The sequence below is a fragment of the Falco peregrinus genome, chromosome 5 (assembly GCF_023634155.1).
Source record: "Falco peregrinus isolate bFalPer1 chromosome 5, bFalPer1.pri, whole genome shotgun sequence".
Lineage (NCBI taxonomy): Eukaryota > Metazoa > Chordata > Aves > Falconiformes > Falconidae > Falco > Falco peregrinus.
Window position 1 is genome coordinate 70,904,147 of NC_073725.1, and position 15,781 is coordinate 70,919,927.

At 64.1% G+C, this 15,781-nt stretch overlaps 2 protein-coding genes across 3 annotated transcripts; one reads left to right on the forward strand and one right to left on the reverse strand.

Annotated features, from left to right (window-relative positions):
• Positions 1–351: 351 nt before the first annotated feature.
• On the forward strand, positions 352–5,462 carry ADAMTSL5 (ADAMTS like 5). 2 transcript variants are annotated; one of them, XM_055804813.1, is made up of 12 exons: positions 352–518; positions 1,346–1,415; positions 1,488–1,648; positions 2,055–2,115; positions 2,194–2,302; positions 2,398–2,525; positions 2,607–2,730; positions 3,328–3,411; positions 3,981–4,144; positions 4,205–4,468; positions 4,744–4,815; positions 4,897–5,064. In XM_055804813.1, exons 1-12 carry the CDS (start codon positions 457–459, stop codon positions 4,930–4,932), a joined length of 1,335 nt encoding a protein of 444 aa, XP_055660788.1. In that variant the 5' UTR covers positions 352–456; the 3' UTR covers positions 4,933–5,064. The 2 variants fall into 2 exon arrangements, with proteins under 2 accessions (XP_055660788.1, XP_055660787.1); XM_055804812.1 differs by having other exon boundaries at positions 356–518; positions 4,225–4,468; positions 4,897–5,462.
• A 3,860-nt stretch (positions 5,463–9,322) lies between these two features.
• On the reverse strand, positions 9,323–15,741 carry PCSK4 (proprotein convertase subtilisin/kexin type 4). The gene is made up of 15 exons (XM_005244204.3): positions 15,553–15,741; positions 14,950–15,054; positions 14,761–14,856; positions 14,475–14,603; positions 13,722–13,798; positions 13,523–13,611; positions 12,779–12,951; positions 12,487–12,699; positions 12,135–12,235; positions 11,663–11,766; positions 11,401–11,518; positions 11,025–11,204; positions 10,595–10,719; positions 9,854–9,973; positions 9,323–9,768 (listed from the first exon to the last, which is right to left on the reverse strand). The coding sequence occupies exons 1-15, from the start codon at positions 15,739–15,741 to the stop codon at positions 9,389–9,391; spliced, it is 2,199 nt and encodes a 732-aa protein (XP_005244261.3). The 3' UTR covers positions 9,323–9,388.
• Positions 15,742–15,781: the final 40 nt, after the last annotated feature.

The following is a 15,781-nucleotide window of genomic DNA, read 5'->3' on the forward strand; positions in this document are numbered from 1 at the left end:
GGGGTGCGTGCGGCTGCCCTGTGAACCCAAGGGTGCTGGGTGCTGGGTGGGAAGCCCCTGGCACACCAAGCCCCCCCCAGCAGCCTCTACTGATGGCTAAGTGGGGACCCCCTGTGTGACTAAGCCCCGCCCCGCCCGGGATGCCCAGCACCGGGGGGTACTGGGAGGGTCCGGGATCAAGATGAGCACGGGTTGAGGGGGTCCATTTGCACCTTCCCCGCTGCAGCCCCCCTCGCCCACCAAAGCTCCGGACCCCAAAGGGTTAACGGGCGGCCGGGGAGGGCTGGGCGCACCTTTGGGGCTGGATATTAATAACGCGGCGGGGAGGGACGGGAGGCGAGCCGGGGGGGGGGAAGCCTCGCCCGGCCCCCCCCGGAGCTGCGCAGGCGATGCCCGATCGTCCCGGGTCCCCCCTCCCCGCCGCGGGGCCGGGACTGAGCCGCCAGGACACCCCGGATGAGGGGCGGCATGGCCGGGTGGGGGGTTCGGGGAGGCTCCGGGGGACCCCACGATGCCGGGTAAGGTCCCGATTTCTGCTTAAACCCTCGCGGTACTGCCCCCCCCCCCGCCCCAACAACTCCGCCACCCCCCCTGCCCGGGGTCAGCTCCGCTCCTGGGGGAAACTGAGGCACGCCGTGCCCCCCGGTTGCCAGCGGGGTCTGGGCATCACCCGAACCCCCCCGCACACATCCTCGGAGCGACGGCACCGCGACCACCCGCCATCCCTGCTCCGCGGGAGGCGGGGGGCAAGCGGCCGGGGCTGCGGGCAGCCACTCGCAACCCTCGTGGGAGCTGCGGGGGTGTGGGGGGAACCGGCTGGGCCGGGGGATTCCCCACCACGGGGCTGGGACCTCAGCACCCCCCCCGACACCCCTGGGTTGGGGGGCTGCAGGGTCAAGCGCTTTGGAACCCAGGGTGGGGGGTGGGGGAGGACCACGCAAACACCACCACCCCCCCCCCATCCCACTCGCCCCACGGCGGGGCCGGATCCGGATCGGGGTGCGACGCGAGGTGCCGGCCCTGCTGCGCAGGTCTGGTCCTGTCCCAGCAGGCAGCGAGCCCGGGGCTGCGGGTGCGGGGGGCCTGGCCTGTGCCCGCCGCCACCGGGGCACGTGTGTGGGACCTGGCGTCGCCCACTCGGCTGCACCCACCTGCCCGACCCCACTCCTGGGTGCTGGGTGGCACCGGCCCCCACATCCCCCCTGGTGCCACCGGGGGACCCCCAGCTGTGTCTCATCTCACCTCCATTGTGCCTCCTTCCCCCTCGTGGGGTCCCCGTGGGGACCCCCCACTGGAGCCCCCCCACCCTGGGGACAGTGGGGCTCAGGGGTCTCTGCTCCCGCAGGTGCCGGTGGCCGTGGCAGCTGCTGCTCCTGGCCTGGCTCAGCCTGGGCTGCAGCGTTGGCACAGCACAGGTGAGGGGTTTGGGGTGTGCGACGGCACCCCCGGGCTGCCGCAGCCCAGCGCTGACTGTCACCTTCGTGCAGGGCCCAGCCCTGGGGACACTGGCGGGGATCCCCGAGCCCCCAGCCCCTGCTCAGCCCCGCCGGCAGCTGGCCCCGGGCGCCTGGGGGCCCTGGGGACCCTGGACCCCCTGCTCCAGCTCCTGCGGGGATGGCGTCACCGTCCGCACCCGGAGGTGCCTGCGGTGAGTGGTGCACAGGGCAGCATGGCCCCCCCCGGGATGTCCCCACTCCCCCGCACCCCCCAAGTCCCACGTGGCACCCAAATCCCGCGGCAAGGCTCTGCCACCACCTCCCACATGTGTCCCTGTGTGCTTTGGCCATATTCCAGCCTGGTTTCAGAGGGGGAGGAATGGGGGGAGCTGGACCCTGGTGCCTCCATCCTGGGGTGCAGCTCTGGCAGGATGTGGCCCCGTGTGCTGGGACATCGTGGTCCCCTCTCCTGCTCCCCTGGGGGGATGCATTGCCACTAGTTCGGTGGCTTGGTGGCCCTGGAGCCGGGGGGAGTCCCAGTAGGGGACACGGGGTGCAGGCAGGGATGCTCCGTTGGGGCCATGTCCCTGCCCCACCGTGGTGATGTTGTGGCTGTAGGTCCACTGAGGAGGAGCCGTGCACAGGTGACCCACGGCAGTACCGGCTCTGCCAGCTCCAGGTAAGCCTTGGGAAGGCCACGGCACTGGCATGGCCACCAGCCCTGGACCCCTGGGGTTCCATCCTGCTGCTCCCACAGGGCTGCCCCAGCGGCTCGGTGCCTTTCCGTGCCATGCAATGCTCCCTCTATGACAACAAGCCTGTCCTGGGCACGCCGGTGCGGTACCGCTGGGTGCCCTTCCATGGAGGTGAGCCCCAGGGTGGTGGGTGGCATCACCAGGCTAGCCAGGGGCCATGGCTGCCACCGGCATCACCCCCTTCCCTTCCCACCCGGCTCTGGCAGCCCCCAATGTCTGCGACCTCAACTGCCTGGCCATGGGGCACAACTTCTACTACACCTTCGGCCGGGTGCTGGACGGCACCCGCTGCAGCCCTGGCTCCCCGGACCTCTGCGTCGGTGGGCGCTGCCTGGTGGGTGATGTGGGGCTGGGACCCCCAGAGCCCCTGGCTCTGAGCCCCCCCACCCTGAGGCTGGGTCTTGGCTCCCCACAGAGCGTGGGCTGCGATGGGATCCTGGGCTCGGGCACGCGGTCTGACGCCTGCGGCCAGTGCGGTGGTGGCCATGAAATGTGTCTCTTCGTGCACCGCCTCTTCCAGGGCGCGGACCCTTCCTCCGGTGAATGAACCATTGCCCCGGCCCCCTCCATGGGTGAATGCTTTGGCTCTTGGCTCCCTGTCCTCCCATCCCCCATCTGTGTCCCCAAGGCATCGCCTGGGTCCCCTGTCACCCCATCCCCTCTCCATCTCCCCCGTCGCCACTGGGGCATCGTCCCTGATCCATTCCTGACCCAATGCGCAGGGACAGGGACAGCAGGCTTGGAGGAGACTCCTCACCGGGGTGGTTTTGCCTCATTGATGAGGGTGTTGCTCCTCCAGGGGGGTCCTCTGGGGTCCCCAGGGGCATTCAGGGGTCCCTGGGGGCACCCAGGGTCCTCGTGGCCACATCCAGTGTCCATGGGGTTCCTGGCCAGGCTGTGGGGATGATGGTGCTGGTGAGGGAAGACAGCCCTGGATGGCACCCCAGGGCCATCGTCAGGTCCCCCAGTTGTCCCAGCACCTGGGGCCTGGCAGGGTTGATGCTGCTGGTGCTGCCCCAGACCCGGAGCTCCTCTGTGCCTGGTCCCCCCAACTCTGTCCCCCTTCCCCATCCCCAGGCTGTCCCTTTGGGCCATGCCCTGGCTCTGCCCTAACTCTGACATTCCCCCCGCCCCAGGTTATTTTGGGTACATGAACGTGACCACGATCCCGGCTGGGGCCACCCACATCAAGGTGACAGACAAGAGCCGTAACTACCTCGGTAGGACATATCCTGTCTCAGTCCCAGTCGGTCCTGGTTGGTGCCACCCATGGGTGCAGGCAGGGCAGGGCAGGGGGTGGCCGTGCCGTGCCGTGCCGGTTCCCCGCTTGGATGCTGTTTTGAGCATCATGGGTTCAGTGAACTCGCCAGCACTCAGGGCAATTTTCCAGAGGCCACGGCCATGGATTTCAGGAAGGGCTGAGCTGGAGCGGGGCCAGGACAGCCACCACGGGACCAAGACTGGGACCCCCCATCCCCAGACCCCCCCAAATCCTCCGTCCTGATGCAGGCAGGGCCCTGTCCCCAGCTGGGACCAGGGCTTGTGGGGTGGGGTGGGGTGGGGGGAGTTGTGCACCAGGGTTTGGCTCCAGCTTGGGACCAAAGCCAAGATCTTACAAGAAAGCAGATTTCTCCCGAGCCCCAACCGCAGCTCTCTCAGCCCACACTGCCCTCCCTGCTCTGGGAGAGGCCTCTGGTGGGGACCCAGGCATCAGGGCTGCCCCCCAGCCCAGCACGGGGGTCCCGGGGACCGTGTGGTGCTCGGCCCCCGGACACACTCCTGCCCGCAGCCCTGATGACGAGCGATGGGCGCTACGTGCTCAACGGGGACTGGTCCATTGCCTGGCCGGGGCCTTATGAGGTGGCTGGCACCCAGCTGCGCTACACCCGAGCCCCCAACGGCACCGAGAGCCTGGAGGCTCCCGGGCCCACTGATGAGGATCTGCACGTGATGGTGAGGGCAGAGGTGGCATGGGGGGGGGGGGGGGCAGCCAGCCCCCATCGCTCCCCTTAGCTCTGCCCCTGCCCGTGCAGGTCCTGCTGCAGGAGCACAACCCTGGCATCGAGTACGAGTTCTGGCTGCCCCGCAGGCACCCCCAGCCCAGCCATGGTGATGCCAGCCCCCTGCGGCAGCCCCAGCCCCGGGGGGCTGGGAGCCCCCCTCCCCAGGAGCCCCCGGTCACCCCAGCCCCCGTGCCACTGCCCCAGCCCAGGGGCTCTGCCACGGAGCTGCCACCAAGAAGCCCCCCTGGCTGGAGCTGGGACGGGGCTGCCGCAGGTGCCTGCTGCCTCACAGGGATCCCCAAAGCCCCCCACCGCCCGGGGTCTCTGCTGTAGGGGGTGTCTCAGAGAGCCCCAGGGGCAAAAATGAGATGGGGCCCTAAAAAAGGGCCCCCTGACTTAACCATCCCCAGGAGTCACAGGAGCGCGGTGTGTCCCCTCTCTCCTTATGGGTTATGGACCCTCAATGCCCCCTCCCACCACTGCAGGAGGGGGTTTTGGGGGTGCCATGTCCCCTCTCTCCCCTAAACTGCTGCAGCTTTGCCCCCACAGGGCGATGCGGGAGGTGCCGCCCGACCAAGGGACGTTCTCAGCGCATCCGACACTTCTGCCAGAGCGACTTCGGTGAGCCCCGGGACTGGGAAGGGGCTCGGGGTGATGCTGGGGGATGTGCCTGGCTCAGGGTGCCCCGTGCCCGCCCCACAGTCTTCCAGGGCCGGATCCTGGCGCGGCGCTTGGTAGGGCAGGAGACACGCTACGAGGTGGAGGTGCAAACGCCGTATCGACACCGCTTCCCGCTGGTGCGCCGGGAGTACCTGTGGGTGCCCAACACCTGCGGCTGCCCCCCACTCCGGCAGGGCGGCCAGTACCTGCTGATGGCACGGCGGCACGTCAACTACGAGCACACGCTCAACCGCATCCTGCTGCAGGATGATGGCTACGCCCGGCCGTGGACGCCCCGCGAGGACCGGCTGGTGCGGGAGGCAGCCCGGCACTGCCCCCAGCCCCAGCCACCCTGAGATCCCCCACCAGGCTCCATCACCTGGGGAGGGAGCAGCCGGTGGGACCCCGGGGTTTGGAAATGCTTCTGCGGTGCATTGAGCCCTTTCCATGGCTGTAGAGGGGCCAGGCCCCCCAGGGACACCCCCGTCCTGCCCTCTGCCCCGTGCTGGGCATCTCACCGTCCATGGGGCTGACTTGGCTGGGGGGGGGGCATGAAGGAGGGCGGTAATTTATTTTATTTTTGCAGAAAATAAACCCGTATATCACCTTGCTCGCTGTGTGCCCCTTCTTGGCTGGAGCTGGCGCATGGCATCCCATGCCATCCCCACCACAGGGTGCCCGGGCAGGGGGTCGCCTCCCGTGTCCCCGTGCTGAGCCCCCGGCGCCATGTGGCCGCCCAGCAGCATGTCCCTGGGATGGACACCCGCCAGGCACTGCCTTTCGAGGTCAGGGACCTGCTGCTTATCTCTTTTCCGGCGGAGGCGAGTGGGTCCCTCCCTGTGCCGGAGCCCCCTCATCCGTAACCCAACCCAGGGGCTGGCGGGCACAGCCGCGGGGCCCATGCAGGGATGGGATGTGCCTGGGGGGGCTATACTGGGCACCCCAGGGTACAGCACCCACTCGGGGCTCCTGGGATGATCTCGCACCCAGCCAGGGTGGGGTTTGGAGCTGGTGCTGGGGAAGAGCTGAGCTCTCCCAGCTCGTGGCACTGGTGACTGTTCCCAGACTGGGCACAGCTGGAGGGTACCCAGGGTGGGTGTATTGGGGGGGCAGGAGTAGCAGCTCCCAGCCCAGGAGGGTCCTTAGCACATCGGGTAATTAATCACCAGAAGCCAGAGATGAGCCTGGGGGAGGGGTGTGTGTGTGTGCAGCTGGGGCTCTGTACTGGGCTCCCCAGCTGGTCCCAGTAAAGCCTGAGTGATGCCGTGTGCTCTGGAGCGCAGGTGCCTTGGAGTGATTAGGGCTGAAAAGTGCCTCCACCCTATAAAATGCCCCCTCCCACCCACCACCCTGTCCCGTGGCTGGTTTGGGGTTGCTAGGGGTTTTCCTGGGTGGGGTGGGTATGCTGGCTGTTGTGCTCCTGGGGGTCCCCAGGACAGCACCCCCAGCTCCAGGAGCTCTTCTGGTGCAACGAATGTGAGCAGCCCCAGGGCTGGGGCTCTGCGCTGTCACCTCTGGGCACCCTGAGTGTGGGGTCTCCCCACGTGGCTGTCCCATGGTGGGTTTGGGGACACTTCCCCCATGTGCAGAGACCCTGCAGGGAGAGCAGAGATGCATCGGGGGCTCTTGGCTACCGAGGCTGGTGCTTGCCAACGTGCCAAGAGCTGGCAGAGACAACGGAACCAGGGGGAGCACTGCCCGCTGTGGGGCTGGGACCCCTGGGAGCATGTCCCATGTCCCTCTCTTGGTGCCTGTGACCCCCAGGAAGGTCTGGCTGGTGAAGCTGTGACTCAAAGGGGACCACTGCAGGCTGGTGTCTGCTCCCCCTGCTCTGGGGGAAGGGGTGAGCGTGTGCCCCCCTGGGCAATCCCTACCTGGGGAAGGGGGGTCACCCCCCGTTGTGCTGCCAGGACCCCTCTGTTCCCCAAGTGCCTGCTTCTCATGGCTCCCTGTGGATGTGTGCTGGGTGCCCAAGGGAGGAGGTCCCTGCAGCGCCCCCCCCCCTCCCCCCCCCCAGCAGCACCACTGACCCTCTGCCTTCCTCCAGCCAGGCTGGTCCCAGCAGCGATGGTCCCCAGAAGACCTGCAGCCTGTCAAAGCATGCCCTTGTCCCGGAGCTGGGAGGGGGCGGGGGGGCTGCAGCCCTGGGGTTGGGGGTCTGACGTTGCTCACTGGCTGCAGGAGGGGACCCTGGGCTGCTCCTGGTGCTTGTGGGGTGCTGCGGTCACCGTGGTCTGCCAGGGAGATGCCTACAAGGTGGGTGCTGGGGTCAGGATAGCTGGGTGCTGGGTCTCCAGTGGGGATGGGGGGGGGTCTGGCATGGAGGGCTGTGGCTTGGGGCCGCTGGATGGCAATGAAGAGCTGCGTTGTCCACACGGCCTCTGTGCCGCTGTCCTCTCCTTGTAAGCTGAGGGGAAGGGGGCCCACTGCCTGAAATCCAGGGGAGAGGGTGGCTGAGGGACGCCTGGGATCCTACTCGGGGTGCTGGTCCTGCTCTTGGCCATCACCTTGGTGTCAGGACGTGGTTGCTGGTGTTTTTTCTGGGGCTTCCTGCAGATGCTGTTTCCTTCTAGGTCCATGTGAAGCCGCATCCCCATGTGCAGCCGTTCTTGGGGAGCCTTTCCAAGCCCTACGAGGTACCCAGAGCCCCCACATTTCCCCGGGGTCCATGGGGAGCTGGTGGGGTGCTGCTGCATCGGGGTGACGGGGGCACTTGGGCAGCCTGTGCAGGGACCTCTGCCCCTTCCCCCAGATCTTCATCTTCACAACCACAAAGCAGGACTGTGCCGAGAAGGTCCTGGATGTGCTGGACCCCAAGAAGAAGCCGATCTGGTGATGGCCTTGGTGAAGCCCAGCTGGGGACCTCCAGGGTGGCAGGGACTGGTCCCACTGGGACCACCTCTGTGCCTGGGGCTGCTGCTGGAGGGACCTGACTCACCTGGGCAGGGACCTGGCCAAGACGGTGGCCCTGCACCGCCAGGGCTTCCCTGCCCAGGTACTGGCAGTGCTGGCTCTCATGGTGGGGGGGTTGTGTGCACTGTCCCCCCAGCAGCACCGCAGCTGCCATGGCTCCTCCATGGCCAGTGTTCACTCTCCCCAGGCTGCCAACAGGCTCCTGGTGCCGAGGTGGTGGTGGGACCCACGGGACGAGGAACTGCCGCACCTCTCCCTGCTGCTGGGACAGCTCAGCTGGCTGCTGAGGGCTGAGGAGGGCAGGGTGGGCTGAGCTGCCCTTGTCCCCCCTCCAGGCACAACCCTCCCCTATCCCCATCTCCCTCTGTGCACCACAATCGGGTTCCAGCACCGCAGGCTGCCCGCTGAGGACTGGGCCAGCCCTGGCAGAGGAGTGGGATGGAGGAGATACCGCGGTGGGGCTGGTGCTGCCGTGGGACATGTGCCTGGTACATCCAGGCTCTACCCATCCTGCAGCACGGGGCTGGATGGTGTTTTGGCAAAGCTGTTGCCCCCAGGGCTCTCCCTTGGCCTGGGTCCCAGCTGGGCCAGGGCTGGGGGTCCCACCGGGGAGAGCCCCTTGCTCTCAGCTGCCTTTTGAGGAAAAGCTTCATCGTGGCGCCCCTGCCTGTGCTCTGTGAGGTCTGGCCAAGGGTTTTTTTGTGGTGATTGCACACTCAGACAAAGGTCTCGCTCTCATCCTGTTACTCCCTCAGCTGTGCAAGCACCCCACACTCGGGGATGGCACAGCCGGCATGGGGGGGACAGGACAAACTGCCCCCACCCTGCCACGCTGCGGCCGTGTCCTTGGACAGCCGGGGTGCTGCGGCTGGGAGGCTGAGCCTGGCCTGGTGCCGATGTCCCTTGGGAGGGCCCCAGCTGGCAGCTCTCCCCATGCCCGTCCCAGCCCTGCCTGGTGCCGTGCTGCGTGCCGGGGCGCAGCTGCTGCCAGCCCTAATGGGACGGTGAGGGCTGAGGGCATTTGTCCCCACTCGCTGCGGGTGAGGGGGACAGTAGGGCAGCCCTGGGATGCAGCAACCCCGGGACCCCTTTTTTAAGGGCTAAAGGCTGCTGGTTGACAAGAACCGGGGAGCATGCCGTGCAGCAGCGGTGCGTGTCCAGGCTGTTCTCCCCAGGCAGTGCTTGCGAGCCCTCTGCCAGAGGCTGCGTGGGGTGATGGCTGGCGCTGGAGGGGCTGGCTGTGTTGCTCGGGCGCAGCTGTTTGGAGAGAAGTCACATCTCCTCCTCCCCACGGCCCCCTGTGCCTCACCAAGGACACAGGGCTGCCAGCCACGCAGCCCGGCCCTTCTGGGAATAGCTGCCCTGCAGCAGTGTGCCAGGCTGGGCCCCCTGCACGGCTTGGATCCCTGGGGGCTGGGGCAGGGGGGCAAGGCAGGGAAGCCATCTCCCCATCTCTGCTGCTGCACAGAGCTGGACACGGGGTGGGATTGGCCTGGGCGCTGCTGGGAAGGGAAGTCACCCTTTGGAGAGGCAACAACCAGTTTATTTTGAAAGTCAGGGGAGGGCAGCTCTGTCCCGAGCTGGGATCCAGCAGCCTGTGTCCCTGCACCCCAGGCTGGTGTCACACTGACCTTCCAACCCGGGGACAGCAGGCGCTACCTTTCACACAGCAAAAGGCCACACGATATGTGACATAAAGGCCGGCTGAGAGGATCAGGCTGCCACAGATGAAGACAGGGAGACGGCCACCCTGCAGCCGCTCCTCGGGGGGGAAGCCCTGCGGAGGGGAGCAGGAGTGGGTGAGCTCGTCGAAGGTGCAGGAGGAGGGACAGGCTGTGCAGTTGTTGGCCGAAGCGCCCTGGCACGTGTAGCAGGAGGGGTGGCAGCTGGCACAGACGCGGGCCATGGCTGTGGCACTGGCTCTCCAGGTACGGCTGTAGGAGCGTGGAGGGCAGTAGGGCAGGCAGGAGCGCTGGTAGGCGTACGAAGAGCCGTTGCACTCTGTGGAGGGATGGTGGTGTGAGCCAGGCTGCGGGGCCATCCAGGGCAGAGAGGACTGTCCCCTCCTGCCTGAAGACTTGCTCACCCTCGCAGGCTCCCTGCGCGTCCCGCCTGATGCACTTGTCCACAGCAGAGGCTGCAAAGCGCCTGGCCACCATGTCCTCGTCTGTGCCGTGGAGGTGCAGGATGAAGCTGGTCAGCAGACCTGGGGGCAGGAGGGACAACACTTGGTGCTGGTGGCAGCCACATTCCCACCCTCCAGCGCCTGGGATGTGCAAGCTGGGGGGCTGGAAGCTTTGGGGCTGTGTGTGGGAGAACATGCCATGCCCATTTGCTGGCCCGAGAGACCCTCAAACCAAGCAACCATGGTTGGGCAGAAAAAGAGGGCTGGCATGCCCGGGAGGAGCAGGATGAGGACAAGCCAACAAGTTGATTATCAGTGTGGGGGAAGGAAGAACAAAGAACAACTGGGTACCGGGTAACTTAAGGGCAGGTGTCAAGAAGGTGGGGCCAGGCTCTTTACAGTGGAGCTCAGCAACAGGACAAGGGGCAACAGGCACAGACTCCAACACAGTCAGATGGAAATTCTTATGAGGAAAACCTTTTTTTTTCTAAGGGTGACTGGAACAGGCTGCCCAGAGAGGCTGTGGCATCTCCTCATTCAAAACCCACCTGGATACAACTCTGTGCAACCTTCTCTAGGAGACCCTGCCTGAGCAGGGGGTTGGACTAGATGATCTTCAGAGGCCCCTTCCAACCCTGACCACGCTGTGATTCTATGACCCCAGTAAAAGGGGTTCACTCCCTCAGCAACCCCCACACCCACCTGTGTTATAGGCATCACCCTTGTTCTCTAGCTGGAGCACCCAGGTCCCATTGGGGTTCTCGTCCCAGAAGTGGGTGGACATGAAGGTCCAGTCCTTGTAGCCCTGCTGGCTGGTGTCATATGGGCTGGAGGAGAGGGGAGGAGAGCTCAGTGACAGCCTCAGGGGCTGGAGGGGTGGGATGCGGCTCCAGGGGACCCTAGAGTCACCCTGATCTTGGTATGAGCAGGCATCACCAAGACATGGCAGGGGCCACAGAGGAGTTTTGGGCACAGTGAGCCTGTTGCCTGCGGGGGCCAGAAGCAGCCACCTCACTGTCAGGAATTCTCCTGGCCCCGGGAGAGGCTGTGAGATGGGGAGCCTCCTGTGCCCCCCAGCAGCTGGTAAGGCTCACTGCAACATGCTCCCCGTGGGCCCGCAGAGCCCCCTTACCGCACGGTCACCAGCGTGGACGTAGTCCCCATCGGGCTGGTCAGAGTGATCACCAGGTCCCCTCTGCGGCTGTAGCTCAGACAGAGCTGGACCTGGACGTGCTCCAGCGAGCGGATGCACTTGGTCCTCCCAGAGCAGAAGGAGACATCTGTAGAGACGGTGAGCTTGGAGCCAATGGTCCTGTCGAGTACAAGACAGAGAGAGGTAAGGGCGTCTCTTCCCGCTCCGTGGGCGTCCTGCCCTCCACCACAACCTCTAAGCACAGCCCTGTGGCTACAGCAGGAGCTGTGCAGCCTGTTCCTGCAACGGGCACAGCGTGACTTTGCTGCAAGCAAGTCCCTGTGTGAGGTCAGACCCAGGGGGTCTCGTCCCTTACTGAGGGGCATGAAGCGCCTTGACCGAACACTTCTGCTGAGGCTGAGTTCCTGTCCATGCCTTGGCCATCTCCACCAGCAGACCAGCATCCAGGAGCCCGTAGCCGTAGTAGTGGCTCACTGAAAAGCAGATGCCCCCCAAGAGAGGACACGTGAGCCCCCCCCGCGCTGAGACCACAGCGGGGGCTCCTGCCCCAGGTTGGTTGGCAGGAGTTTGAGGGGCAGCACGGCTCCCCGCAGGCAGCGGCTGAGTCCCCAGCTCACCCTTGCGTCCAGCCCCATTCACAGCCCAGTCTTCTGCCTGCAGGTGAGTGGGCTTGGAGGTCCTGACGACGAGATGCTGCAGGTCACGCCAGGTCAGTGCTGGGCTGGAAGCAAGGAGGACTTGGGGACAGAGGTCTCTGCTTTGGGTTAGCTTTTGAGGGTAAGATTTGGCTCTTTTAACTTCTGACATGGGTGAGTTAGCTGTCTGAGTCCGAGCTGGTCCCCTCACAACCTCCTGTGCTGCTGAAATGGGAGCAACAGAGACCTCCAGAGGACAACTCTCCTTCTGCCTTTGGCCACTCTGCCACATTGTCTTGGGAGAAGATGCCGCCCCACCAGAGCCCGGGTAGACCTCAGCTCTGCACCCCCTAACCTCCCTGCTAGCAAAGTCCCCCTTCCTTGTTCCTGCAGGGTTTTGGTGAGGCCCCAGGTTTCCCCCCGGGGACTGTCCTGCTGCCACAATGTCACCTACTTGGCCTCCAGTGCGAGGGCGATCACTCCTGCGGCCAGTGGAGCCGAGGCGGAGGTGCCCGTGTGCTTGTTGGTGCAGCGGTGGTGCAGGTCGGTGGTCACCTGAGGGTGAGAGGGGGGGTCTTGGCACGATTGCCTGCTGCTGGAGCGGAGGGCAGGACCAGCTGGAGTTGGGTAACTTCAGTAAATGCTCCCTCCGGGTCCCCTCATGCTTTTTGAAGTCTAACACAGACACTTTACCAAAGCCCCCCTCTCCCTCCCCAGGTAAGGAAGGCTCGGATGACCCCGCTCTGTGCTGGGAAGTGGTGTCTGCCCAAGGGTCACTGCTCCGGCAGAGCTGCCATGGCACTCACAATCTGCACCTCGCTCGTGGTCCTGCTGCTGTAGGTGGTGGTGAGGATGGCAGCACAGCCCTCGCTGTACCAGGGCCTCTGGCCGCCTGCCAGAACACTGCCCACGGACAAGGTGTAGATGCTGTTGGCGTAGCCATCGCAGTTGCAGTTGTCGTAGTTGATCCCACCGTTGCCAGAGGCCCAGATGAAGATGGAGCCAAGACCACCCCGTCCCTGGCAGGGAGGAGGCAGAGGGAGGGTGGGCAGGGAGTCCTTGCACCAGTGGGGTCCCCGAGGCCAGCACCAAGCTTACTTTTTTGACCCCTCTGTAGAAGGCCTTCGCAGCCAGCACACCTGGCCCGTCCACAGTCTTCCCATCATCCATGGGGCCCCAGCTGGCACTGTAGATATGGATGTGCTGGGGATGCAGGCTGAGGGACTGAGCCTCCACCATGTCCGTGATGAGACCATCCAGCATCCGCACACCTGCAGGGCCAGGACAAGGAGCAGCAGTGTCCAAGAGGCGGCAGCACTTGGGATGCCATGCTGGCTCACTCCGGGTAGATGGGAGCTTCGCACATGCAGGACCACTGTAAGTGCTGAGGACCTTCTTGCTGGCCCCTGCTTCACCCCCCCAGTTGCCTTGAGCCCCTTTCACATGACGCTGCCCTAAGGAGATCAGGCTCCCACAGGTCTGTACAGCTGCTGCCATGTGGTGGTTTCCAAAGCTCCTCCTTAAGCCCTTTGCAATTAAGCCGGTGAGTTCTCTCAGCTTTTAACCCCATTTGCCACACTCGCTTCTGCAGGGGAGCCTGAGCCTGCATGGTGCTGGTGCTGCCTGTGGGAGCCTGGTGTTATGGTGGGCATTAAACCCCCGAGGAGGGCTGAGCCCTGCACCATGGCCAGATGTGTGGTAACACTGCAACACCCTCTGCTTCCCTGCAAGCCCCTGGTTCCCCCCAGAGCAGCCCCGCCTGGGGCCACGCGTCCCCCCCCGCAGCATGCTGAAGCTGTTTTGCAACTTTCCTCCTGCCAGCACACCGGAGCAATGGCTCACCTCCAACTTTGGCGTTGTATGCAACACCTGCTCCACAGATTTGGTTGTTGGCAACAGCCGCCACTTCTCCTGCACAGCGTGTCCCATGCCTGAAGGACATAGCCTGTGAGCCAGCCTCTGTGAAGGGTGAAGGGGCCTGGGACAGCCTCATCCCCCAGAGAGATAAAGCACCCAGTACAGGGTGCTAGGAAAAACTTACCAGTTCTCGTCCATGGTGGTGTACCTGGGCTGGGGATCGGGGTCGTTGTTATTGAAGTCATAACTTGCCAGGGGGTCCTATTACAAAAAGAGGCACCAGCATGAGCAAACTGCCTTTCAACACAGGCTGTGACTGCTCAGCATAGGCACCTGGCACCTCACCTCGTGTCTGGCAGTGTGGATCACCCTGCCTGCCCACAAGCTCGCTGCCTGCCCAGCCTGGAGAGGGCAAGGGAGGCCCCTTTGCACCCAGCAGCTGCCCCAGATCAGCCTGGAGTTGTTGGAAACGGGGTTTCGCTCAAGGAGCGTAACTTTGCACATCACTGTACTGCTTCATTGTGGCCAGGCTTGTGTCCAGTGAGAAAGCCCAGCATGGTGAGTCACCTGAGGGTGAGCCTTGCCAGCCACGCGGTGAAGAGAGAGGAACTACAAATCACTGAAACCATGCTGTTATAAACAACTAAGATGTACCTATCCTTTCCTCTTAGCTCTCAGAGCACGTGAGGATTTACTAGCTTTACTGGCTTTGCAGCTTGCTGTAATTACATCTATTTTGGAGATTTGAGCATGTACAAGTTGTAACGTTTCCTTGATGTGAGAACACTGCGGGAGACACCAAACCTTTTGATCCAGCCACAGAGAGGCAGAGTCCCATGGGTGGGATGAAGGCACCAGCTCCCACCCTCCCCAGGAGACAACACACCCTGAAGGAGCCGGTTCATGCAGCCCATGCTGCTCAGCCCCTTGTAGTTACATAGTTGGCAGACAGGTCCGGGTGATCCTTCTCAATCCCATCGTCCAGGATGGTCAGCACAACCCCCAGCCCGGTGTACCCTTTGCTCCAAGCACTGAGGATGTTTAGATCAGGATCGATGTCATTGTTCTGGAAAACAGATTACATTTAATCAGCCCCTGGGCAGCAGGCTGCGGGTGACCTTCAGGGACTCTTCTGCTGCCTCATCACTGGCAGCATTAGTACTGTTTACGTGTCGGTGAGGTGATTTGCTTGAGGATTAGAAGAGAAAGCGGTAAAATCTCACCATGTACCACTGTTGATGGAACAAAGGATCTGTTGGCACCACGCTGATGCTTCTCTTTGTGCGCCTCTTCACAGTTTGCTGCTCAAACCAGAGGACCTGGGTAGGAAGCAGCAGCGGTGGTGGTGTCAGACAGAGCCTGCCCAGCATGGCACGCAGCAGCCTCAGTCCCTGCAGCCGTCTCCTCCCTACCTTTGGCTCTTTTGTCAGACGCATATTCCAGCCCCAGTGTCTGCTTAAGGCTCTCTGCCTGGTGCCGCGGTGTTTGAAATGATAATAAGGCTCTCCCTCCATCACCTGCCCGTGCAAAGAGCTGTTGTAAGAGAATGTTTCTAGACAAGCAGCCGGGCTGCGGGAGCGTGTGCCAGCTCTGTGTGGCCTGTAGAGACCAGACAGACACATTGGATGTCAGTTGTACATGGCAGGACAAGCAGAGCATCACTCGGAGATGTGGCAGGCTCCCAAGGGAGGTTTGGGGGTGCCCTTTGGGTTTCCTTGCTCACCCATGCACACACAGAGGTGCTTAGCAATGCCAAGCTCATGCTTTTATCTGCATCCAATGGTTTAAAACCATTAGAGGGAATAATTCAATGCCCTATTTTAAAATTAAACCAGCTCTGGGACATGTGGTGGGGATGAGCGGAGGGGACAAGCAGAGGATGAGTGAAGGCGGACACACCACACTATGGCCAAGGTTGGAAGGGACCTCTGGAGATCACCTAGCCCAACGACAGGTGTGCCCTGTCCCCCTAACCGCGGCAGCTGTCTGGCCTGCACCCACCCACCAGGCCGCACCTGGCCCAGGCAGAGAAGGCCAAGCCGGCGGGCCAGGTCCCTGGCCTTCCGCGGCCCCGCCGCCACCCGCACAGCCCAGCTGCTCAGGTAGATGTGGGGCTTGGTGGGGCCTGGCAGGGCGGCGGTGACCACCATCATCACCAGTACCACCAGTACCAGCCCCAGCGCCGGTCTCGACCACGCCGCCATCCGGGCCACGGGCATTGAGCGGGTGTTGCCATGGCGACGG

Bases quoted from the DNA above. Each gene is read 5' to 3' on its own strand.
- ADAMTSL5 (XM_055804812.1), top strand. From the start codon at position 457: ATGAGGGGCGGCATGGCCGGGTGGGGGGTTCGGGGAGGCTCCGGGGGA. The intron at 519-1,345 runs GTAAGGTCCCGA...CTGCTCCCGCAG, and splicing joins GGGGGACCCCACGATGCCGG to GTGCCGGTGGCCGTGGCAGC. The intron at 2,731-3,327 runs GTGAATGAACCA...CCCCCGCCCCAG, and splicing joins GGGCGCGGACCCTTCCTCCG to GTTATTTTGGGTACATGAAC.
- PCSK4 (XM_005244204.3), bottom strand. From the start codon at position 15,741: ATGGCGGCGTGGTCGAGACCGGCGCTGGGGCTGGTACTGGTGGTACTG. The intron at 14,604-14,760 runs GTGAGATTTTAC...TCTGTTTTCCAG, and splicing joins TCCATCAACAGTGGTACATG to AACAATGACATCGATCCTGA. The intron at 9,769-9,853 runs GTGAGCAAGTCT...ATCCCTCCACAG, and splicing joins CGCGCAGGGAGCCTGCGAGG to AGTGCAACGGCTCTTCGTAC.